We start from the raw sequence: 9,602 nt of genomic DNA, 5'->3' as shown, positions 1-9,602 counted from the left end.
AGGGAGCCATAGCCAAACCAGGGGGGGTTGTCGCTGAATGTGCAGCTGCCGTGACTCTGACCCAACGCGCCTGGGTGCACCCTGCAGTCGCTGTCTCTGCCCTAGCAACAACCAGAGGGGAATGAGTCCGGCTGGGCCTTCCGCTCCGGCCAGGTCGGGGAGCAGAAAAGAGGTGACTCTCGGATTGTCTCCTCCAAGGATGAACAAATGCTTGGAGCTGGGACTCTTCCATGTAGGCTACTTGGGTCGCAGTGCCCAAGGCTGGTCTGTGCTGACACCCAGTGGCCATGCCGGGGACACAAAGCTTTTAGCCGGAGCAAAAACGTGTGCCAGGGAAATGTGAATCAAACACCCTGGGCAGGATTTGGGATGTTTCTGCTGGGCCAAAGGCATTGGTGTCTCCCAAACTGCTCAGGCACCAAGGGGCGCCGGGGTGGGTGAATGAGCAGCAGAGCGATGGCACAGAGGGATGGAAAAGCTCCGTTTGGCCTCTGCCAAGGCAGGGTTATGCCCCACAGTCAAGCGCCCAGGCCTGGACGCCCTGGCCAGGAGAGCAGAGTCGGATCTGTGCTCCCTTGTTATTTGAAACGTCCACCTCCCCCCTTGCAGACAGGAGGAAAGGGGGCAGGAGGCTAAATCTGACCCATCCTTCGGTGACTGGGGCTTGTTCACCGGGAGCTCCCCATGGCCACGCTGTGACCTCGCGCCTGAGGTCACATGCTCCCTCTCCCAGCCTGCTCTGACTGGGTCTCAGAACTGTGGGGGCCTCTGAAGACTGTGTGCAGCAGGTAACTGTCCGGCTGCACCTTCCCAGCCAGGCCCAGAGACCCCAGCCAGGGACCCAGCTCCCCTCCCTGGGGCTCAGCTCAGAGCTCCTGGGCCAGGGAGCCAGGGAGGAACTAGCCGCTGCTGCCCCTATTGCCTGCAGGCAGGACTGCGGGTCTCTCTCTCCTGGAGTTCTGGGACCTGCATAGGGACCTCTCCTTGGGGGCAGTTGTACCAGGCTCAGGGAGGCTAATCACTAGCTGCCGTCTGGCTGCAGCTCCAGAGGGGAGCCCAGTGCCTCCAGAAGGCACCAGCAGCTAAAGGGGGCCTGTCTCCTGCATTGACTTTCTCCCTCCTCCGGGGCTGCGACCACACCGTTCAGTGCTGCAAAGCACCAGCCAGTGTTTATGGTCTGCTACGGATGTGAGTCCACAGAGTGGAGGGGCTGGGGGGGCAGAGCATGTGGGGCAGGGGGAGGTTGGTGGGGCAGAGCATGTGAGGCAGGGGGAGGTTGGTGGGGCAGTGCAGGGGCTGGTGAGGCTGTGCGGGGGACAGGTGCCCTCACGCTGGGTTGGAATCCTGCCTTGGCTCACACATGCCATGAGATTGCTGGGTCTCCCTCGGGCCGCACCCCAGAGAGCCCCACACAACAGCCCCGTCCTGAGCCTGTGCTGCACCACTTGCTTTATTGGAACCCAAAGCCACAGAAAACCAAGCGCAAAATCAGTGGGGCAGGGGTAGCTGGGACCCAATTGGTGGGGAGGGATCCCCCTTTCTTCCCCAATCCCAGCATGCCTCAGAGGGGCTGCTCCACCTCCTCCGGGTGGGAAGACACCACCGTGCCATCCAGCAGCTTCTCCATCATGGTCTTCACCCTCCTGGAGGTGGGGGAGCTGTTAACAGCCTCTGGGAGAAGGAAAACAGGAGAGTGGGGCTGCGGGATTAACTGTGCAGCGCGGGTGGGTGGAGAATCACCTGCTCACACGGTGCCAGGCACCCCGTGATTGCCCAGCAGCAGTGGGGAGAACCCCAGCCCCACTGCAGGGGGCACAGGGACATGCCATGCTGTGACCCCTGCCCGCCGTGGTGTAGTCAGCCTCCGAGTCTGTTGCCAGTTCCCGTCTGGCCCAGGACAGCAGTGACTGAACAGTGTCACCCTCCCTCCCCCCAGGGTGTTCGGGCCACGGGCTCGGTCATGCCCTCAGAGGGCAGCTCTCCCAGTGCCAGCACCGCCACTGGTCTCTGGCTGCAGCCCCTGCAGAGAGGCTGAGCCTGGCTGGGCCGCAGAGTCCGGGTGCCCTGCTGCCCTGGGTGTCACATGTGAGGCACGTCCCAGAGGCCGTGGCTGGGCTGCACCTGCTCTGTGACACCCAGGGGCCTCCGTCCCCAAGAGCCAGCCCCCCTCCGCTCCCAGCACCAAACTCTGTATTTAACAGGCAGAATAAAGAGAGGGGAGGGGCAGGGTGATCCCCAGGAGGGCACAGCCCCTTGGATGCTGCCCGTGGGTCAGGCCAGCGCCCTTCTCCCTCCTCCACTCACCTGGGGGTGTCTGTCTCCCAGGTGCCTTGGCATCAGATCTGCAGAGAGAAAGGACAGGCACCCAGCTGAGCCATGGAGCAGCAACCCGAAGCCACCAAAGGCCCCTCCCGGGCTCAGCCTCTCCCTCCTCGGGATCCTGGCCAGGAGTCTGATCAGGTGCAGCTCCTGCCCCTCCAGCCCCCAAATCCCTTGTGATTCTCCCAAAATGCTGCAGCAAAGGGAAGGTCCAGGCACCTGCATATGGGCCCTGCCCTCCCTTGCCAGCACTGAGCCAGACACCAGAGACCCCATCTCATGGCTGCTGGAGAACCAGGGAATGGGGCCAATACCCAGAACAGAAGGGAGGGGGGAGACCCTTACACGGGGCTCTCCTCAGCACTGAGGTAGCATGGCCTAGTGGTCTGGGCCTGGCCCTTCTCTGAGACTCCCCTGGCCAATCCCTGCCCTTCATGGGTTCTTCACTTTCCTCCTCAAGTTCCAGGCTGCCATTGTGCTGATCAGTGGCCACAAGGGGTGCTCGAAGAGAGGCATTTTGCCAAGCTCACCCTCATTAATAACGTGACAGGCGGGGGTCAGTATCACTAGTCCCATTTTAAAGCGGGGGAGACTGAGGCACAGAGAGGGGAAGGGATTTGTCTACAGTCACACAGTGAGTCACTGGGAATAGAACCCAGGAGTCCTGACTCCCATCCCCCTAGCTCCTGCCCCAAACCACACTACCCGTACAGCGAGTACTGCCCGTCTGAGGGTCTCCGCCCCCCCAAGCCTGAGGCCCTGGAGCTCAGAGCTGCGTATCTCTGACCTGACATCGTCACCCTCCAGGAGGCACCGGTAGGTGGCAATTTCCATCTCCAGCCTGGTCTTCAGATCCAGCAGCTGCTGGTGCTCTTCAGCCTGGCGTTGGGCGTCAGTTCTCAGCTGCACCAGCTCAGCCTCCTTCCTAGCACCACGTCCCCTCAGCTGCGTCAGCTTGCTCCCATAGCCAGCCTGGGTCTCAGCCAGTGTGCCCTCGAGAGCCTCTTTCTGAAAGCAGAGGTGGGATGAGCCCAGCGGCAGACGCCGTCCCAGGTGCACACGGGGAAGTGACACCCTGGCTGGCTCATTCGAGCGAGGCCAATAACCGATTTTTCGGTTCAGCTAAACAATTGGGGGCGGGAGGGGGAGCATCTCAGGCAGACCCAAAAGGAACATTTTTCACAGCACCATTCTACAGCCGCTCTGACCCCAGCCTTGGTGGCAAGAGGCCTGTGTACCCACCATGCTGTGGAGTGACTGCAGCTCAATCTCCAGGCCCTGGACTACGCGCCTGAGCTCTGTGATCTTCGTCCTGGCTCCCTGGGTGGCCTCTGCGCTGGTGGCCAACTCCTGGGCGACCATCTCACACTGCACAGAAGAGAAGAGCCTCAGGGGCCGGGGGCACTAGCAAGGGCAGGTGCCATCCCATGGCTCAGGGGATATTTTGGGATGGAGAGAGACACCTGGACCGTGGGGATGTGTGACCCGGGTCAGTGCAGCCACCCACCACCAAACCTCCTGCGATGCGCAGGAATGGGACCACGTGCCAGAGATCAGCAGTAGCAGAGCAAACCATCCGCCACAGGGCAGGCACAGACCAGCTTGTGGCTTGTTGCTGAGAGGCCCCTACCTGCTCCTTGTGCCAGGCCGCAGCCTCTCTGTGGTTGCTCTCAATTACGTCCTCGTATTGGTCCCGGATCTCTGCCAGGGTTTTCACCAGGTCGACACCGGGAGCAGAATCCACCTCCACACTGACCGAGCCTCCCAGGTGACCTCGGAGAGCAGCCGTTTCCTGCAGGATGTAATGGGAGCCAGTCCCTGTGAGAAGGAGCAGGAGACTGGGCAGTGGGCGGCGGGGAGCCAGACAGCGCAGTGGGGTGGGTGACTTAGCCAAGGGAAGGGGAAGGAAGGAGTTTAGTTAATCCCCAGAGGATGTTTGTCCAGGTCATGGATGCAACATCCCATGTGGCAGGATTGGCAGACCAAGCTGGGTACGTGAGAGGCCCAGGGCTGGAACAGGAGAAGGGGCTGCGGGTCGGGCTTAAGGTGCGTTTGTGACGCTGAGTGTGGGGAGTGAGGGGAATTGTTACTGAATCACACACAGCTTCTCAGTCTTCCTTTTGTAGGCCCCCGAGTGACCGCACCTCCCCATGGTTCTTCTGGAGCTGAGCCAGTTCCTCCTCCAGGCTTTCCAGCTCCTCCGGCAGGCTGGCTTTGCTCAGGGTCAGCTCGTCCAGGACCTTGCGCAAGGCGGTGATGTTGCTCTCCCCGCCCCGCCGGATGGCCAGCTCCGACTCAAACCTTTATGGAGAGGCTGCGTCTCAGTGACCCAGTCCCCGCTAGGTGGGTCCTGGACACCCGCAGGGACCCTGCTGGCTGAGCATGGAAACCCGGCCAGGTTTGTCCTAGGAGTGCTACCGAACCAATGGCCCTGCTCTGGGACCCTCATGCAGACGCCATCAGCCAGCCCCTGTGCCTGGGGCTGAGCAGAGTGCATGGGTGGCTGCAGCCAGGAAAACATTCACCTCAGCTGGGTTTTCAAAGCAGCTGTCATGATCGTGAGCCCTTTGGGGCAGGGAGCACGTGTGTACAGCTCTCAGCACCATGCAGCCTCCACCCACACTCAGGCCTCTAGACACTAGCACAAAACAAATCGTCATAAATAGAGAGTTGCTGGTAACCAGATCCCCAAGGCCCCACACCCCTGCCCCATCTCTTCTCTCATGGCCCAACCCCCACTCCACCTCTTCCCTGGAGGCTCCACCCCTTTTCCGCCTTTCCCCCCAGGTCCCGCTCCCATCGCTTGCGCCTCTGCCCCGTCACCCCGTCACTTACTGGATCATCTCAAGGAGCCTGCCTGCAGGTAGGAGGCAGCCCTGGCAGAGCAGGGGTTGGTGGGGGTTGATAACCTGGCTCCTCTCCCTGCTCCAGGTAACCAGGCTTTTGGTCAGGTGCCATTTAGGGTTGCCAAGGTCCCTTTTTGACCAGACTTTCCAGTCGAAAACCAAGAACCTGGCAACCCTAAATGGTACCTGACCAAAAGCCTGGTTACCTGGAGCAGGGAGAGGAGCCAGGTTATCAACCCCCACCAACCCCTGCTCTGCCAGGGCTGCCTCCTACCTGCAGGCAGGGGCTGGTGGGGGTTAGGGGCTGGTGGGGCATGGCAGGACATAGAAGCCAAAACCAGGCCGGGTAGCAACCCTAAATAAATAACATCTGCCAGTGCACCGACCTCCTTTGCGCAAATGTCTGTCTTGCCTGCAGAGGACGTGCTTGCAAATGTCACTGGGGCCATTTCAGAGGCTGCTCTGAAAATTTTGTCCTTAAAGAAAAAGGCGGAGGAGGAGGAGGAGGAAGGGTGCCCAGTGACGACCCCTTACTTCACTCTGAAGTCGTCAGCAGCTAGGGTGGCGTTATCAATCTGCAGGATCAGCTGGGCGTTGCTCGTTGACGCTGCCTGGAGCTGCAGAAGGAGGGAACGATGCTGCTGTTGCTTTACTGGATGACAGCCGGGTAGGTCAGGTCCAGTCAGTGGCCTGTTGGCTACCCCCTGCTGTTATGTGTGCCACACTCCAGCTCTCAGCGGTATAGTGCTGCAGGGCGGGTTGTCAGCCCCAGCAGATCTCAGAATAGTGCCTCTTAAAATCCCATTGCAGTTGAAGTGGAAATATGAGCATGATGGGAATCAGAATGAGGAGAAATTACCATCTGCTATCTCACACACACACACACACACACACACACACACACACACACACACACACACACACACACACACACACACACACACTCTACCTCTCTGTCTGAATGCTCCTGCTTTCCATTGCTGAGCTACATTCATTTTTCACACTAGTACAAAATGTTGGTCCCTATTTCAGCAGAGAAATAGTGAATGATGCTGATCATTGAATTACTATTATTAGGGTTCAGAGTCCACACCCTTCTGAGATGAACAGCAACAGTTCACACCACTCAGAGCTATTGGCTGAGGCCAAACACGGCTCAGGCTGGTGTCTCTGCACCAGCCACACCAGAGTCACAATGGGAAGATTAGCTTCCTAATTTTGAGCATTGGCCTGCTAAACCCAGGGTTGTGAGTTAAATCCTTGAGGGGGCCATTTGGGGATTGGTCCTGCTTTGAGCAGGGGGTTGGACTAGATGATCTCCTGAGGTCCCTTCCAACCCTAATAATCTGTGATTCTATGATACAATGGCTTGTGTGCGTTAAAGGAAAGGTCACCAAGCCCCCACAGGGCAGCCCCTGAAATCCAGCCCCTGTAACAACACGGGGCAGTTCCTGGAGGCAGGGGGGGACATGGAGCCATGAGTCCATGCCAGGTCTCCCCCCTTAGGGGAAGGACTCGGAGTCCCAGTACCTGTGATCTGAGCTCCGCAATGGTGCTGAAGTAGCCACTCAGGTCCTGGCATCCAGCCAGCGCTCTCTTTGCACAGACTTCCCGGATCTGCCGCTCCAGCTGCCCATTGGCTTCCTCAAGAGACCGCACCTGGCAGGGCATTGAAGGCAGGTGAAGACCCAAGCGGATGGTGATGGAAAAGGCTCCTCACCTGTCAGGGCCTGGGGGCCTGGGCTCTCCCCGCGATGGATTCTGGTAACAAAGCCAAACCCGCATCACTGCCTTAAGGGGAGGGCAATGCCACCATCAGCAGCCAGGGGCCATGGCCTTGGGGAAATACTTTGCTTACAGCAGGTTTATTTGTACATTTGGGGGCTGGGTTTCAAAGCGGCCTCAGGCCAGACTCTAAATATTAAAGCTCTAGGAGCCTAGAGACTATGGTGATGGGCAGCCTTAGCAAGAGAGATTTCTGCACCCACGTGGCTTGTGCACTCACCAGAACTCAGCTCCGCACTTGCCCTGGTATTTGTATAACCCACTGGTGCGTGTATCGGCTGCCCTGTGTTCGTCCAGCCCCCAGCACCATGGGGCCCCGTTCTCAGCTGGCCCCTCGTTACTGCCATACCAAGCAGGGTTAACAGGAAGAATTCACAGGATGTTCCCTTATCTAGAGCTTTGCTGCCTGCTGGGTTTCACTTGCTCTCCTGCTAGCCATGAGGCTGCCTTCCAGCCCCTCGAGTCCCGCACACTCACCATCTCCAGGTAGGCAGCCAGGCGGTCGTTCAGGTTCTGCATGGTGTCCTTCTCGTTCATGCTGAGGAGGCCTGTTTCCCTGGCACCTCCTCCCAGCCCAGGCCCGACTATACTGGCATTGCCAGAAAACAGGCGGCTGCTGGTGCTTCCAGCCCCTCCGCAGACACTGAGCCTTCCCAGAACACCCGCCTGCAGCCCCACCATGCAGACCCAGCTCTGCCTGGGCCCCAGAGTAACCCCAGAGCGGGAGAAACTGGCCATGGTCGGCTGAAGGCACCTCGCAGCCCAAATCCCTCCCAGTGCAGAGTGACAAGGAGTCAGACTGCACCGAATCCCCAGGGAGTTCCCTTATATAGGGAGTGGGGCTGAGGCAATGCACCTGACCTCTGCCCTATTGCCCAGCCAGCAGCGCTGCACTCACCAGCTGGAACACAGACAGCTGTTGACTTGTTTTCTTCTGTTTTCAGCCAAATTTGCTTTACAACAAGAGGGAGGCCAGGCCTGGATTCTGATCTGTCAGCCTCAGCTGTGCCGCTGGCTGAGGGGGAACAGAATCTGGCCCTGTGTGTTTACAGAGCGTGTTCCAGTCCCCACAGTGTGCCAAGGAAAGTGCATCCCAAAGGACACCCAGTGTTATGGGTGCCAGGCAGAGCATCCCTGAGACCCGCTGCCAGCTGCGTGACATTTGGAGTCATCTTCCTGGGACGCACGGATCGCACAAACCCCACCTCAGCCACGGCTGAGCGCTCTCGGGCCCAGCTGATGTTCAGGTTGCCCCAGCCCCCCTGAGCAGTGGCCTCCTCGGCAGCCAGTGCCTGGGCCCCTCTCTGGCAGGAACACAGGCTGGAGAGCAGGACGGCTCACGTGGCACCAATCCCGCTATTGCACATGTTGCTAGTGCCGTGTGCTCAGAACGCCCACACTCATGTCCCTGCGTGCAATGGGACGCGTGGCCAGCACACTGTGCGAGACCCCTTTGGAAAGGTGCCCTTGAATAAAGAGGAGACACGACTGAATGTCCGGCACACTCCATCCTGGGAATAGCAAATACAGACATCAGACTGCGATTCCGCTTCGGGTAAGGCACAGCTCCGCTTCCACAGCTGTTGGGGTCCTTCCAGGAGCTCAGCTGCTTTGCCAGGAATTCCCTGCCCCAGCCAACACCTCCCAGCCTCAGCACTTGTTTGTGAATGGCTACCTTGTGGGTACGGGATAAGCCCCTCAGGCATTCGGAACAGCTACATCGCACCACCCGGCTCCTGGGGCCTGCCTCACGCTGTTCCAGCTAAAGACCCAATAGCCAGAAGCGCAGCCTCTTAGAGCCACGAGCTCGATTAAAGCTCTGTGCAGGCTCTTACACCAGAGCCGCTGCGCGCCTTGCAGAGTGCAGAACATGCAACTCCCCAGCACTCAGCTCCCCCCTTTCTGGGTCGTTAGCATGATCAAATAAGTGTTGTGTGTGAAGAATCCAGCCAGTGGGGCCTCGAGGCCGGGCGTGTGGGAGAGAGGAGACAGAGCAAATGCTGGGGAAGAAAAGCTGGTTAGTGAGAAAGTTTGAGCCTGGAGGCCGTGTCTGAGCTGCAGAAGAGAAACAACAGGAAGCCAAAAGCTGGCTTAGGCACCTGAGTGCTGCTAATTATCCCAGGTTTACCCAGGTAACCCTAACCCCTAGCTTGTCTCTAGCCCTTTTCATCAGCAGATCTCAAAGCACTTTACAGAGGCCAGTATCATTATTTTACAGATGGGGAAACTGAGGCACAGATCGGGGAAGTGACTTGCCAAAGTCACCCAGCAGGCCCGAGGCCAAGGACCTCGGACTCCTGAGTCCCTCTCCATGCTGTGCTGCTGAGGGTACCAGCTTTGTTTCTGCAGGTCTGTTCTGCCCTCCCATTCCATACAGCAGCCGTGGTGGAGAGCCAGCAGAAAAAGGGTTAATCAAGCACTAGTTTAGTTGCCCCCAGCCAGGACCTGGCCTGCGCACCTGGGGCAGTCAATGTGGGTATAACAAGGTGAACCAGTGGGGCTGGTGCCTGAGGAACTGATTCTGTTCTCAGCTCCATGCAAAGCAGGGCTGGAGTCCCGGCCTGCCGGTACGTTCTGGTTCTGGTTCCAGCTGGGGCACTGAGGTTCGCACGCGCTGCCTGCCCTCGGTATCTGCCTCCATCTGTCTGGTGT

General features: G+C 59.0%; 1 protein-coding gene across 1 annotated transcript; it reads right to left on the bottom strand.

Annotated features, from left to right (window-relative positions):
• Nucleotides 1–1,455: 1,455 nt before the first annotated feature.
• LOC115638879 (keratin, type I cytoskeletal 19-like) lies at nucleotides 1,456–7,726 on the bottom strand. The gene is made up of 9 exons (XM_030540905.1): nucleotides 7,428–7,726; nucleotides 6,696–6,824; nucleotides 5,700–5,782; nucleotides 4,464–4,620; nucleotides 3,950–4,111; nucleotides 3,562–3,687; nucleotides 3,107–3,327; nucleotides 2,305–2,342; nucleotides 1,456–1,671 (listed from the first exon to the last, which is right to left on the bottom strand). The coding sequence occupies exons 1-9, from the start codon at nucleotides 7,686–7,688 to the stop codon at nucleotides 1,562–1,564; spliced, it is 1,287 nt and encodes a 428-aa protein (XP_030396765.1). The 5' UTR covers nucleotides 7,689–7,726; the 3' UTR covers nucleotides 1,456–1,561.
• Nucleotides 7,727–9,602: the final 1,876 nt, after the last annotated feature.

This window comes from Gopherus evgoodei, chromosome 23, assembly GCF_007399415.2.
Source record: "Gopherus evgoodei ecotype Sinaloan lineage chromosome 23, rGopEvg1_v1.p, whole genome shotgun sequence".
Classification (NCBI taxonomy): domain Eukaryota; kingdom Metazoa; phylum Chordata; order Testudines; family Testudinidae; genus Gopherus; species Gopherus evgoodei.
This window is presented reverse-complemented; position numbering and strand designations above follow the sequence as displayed.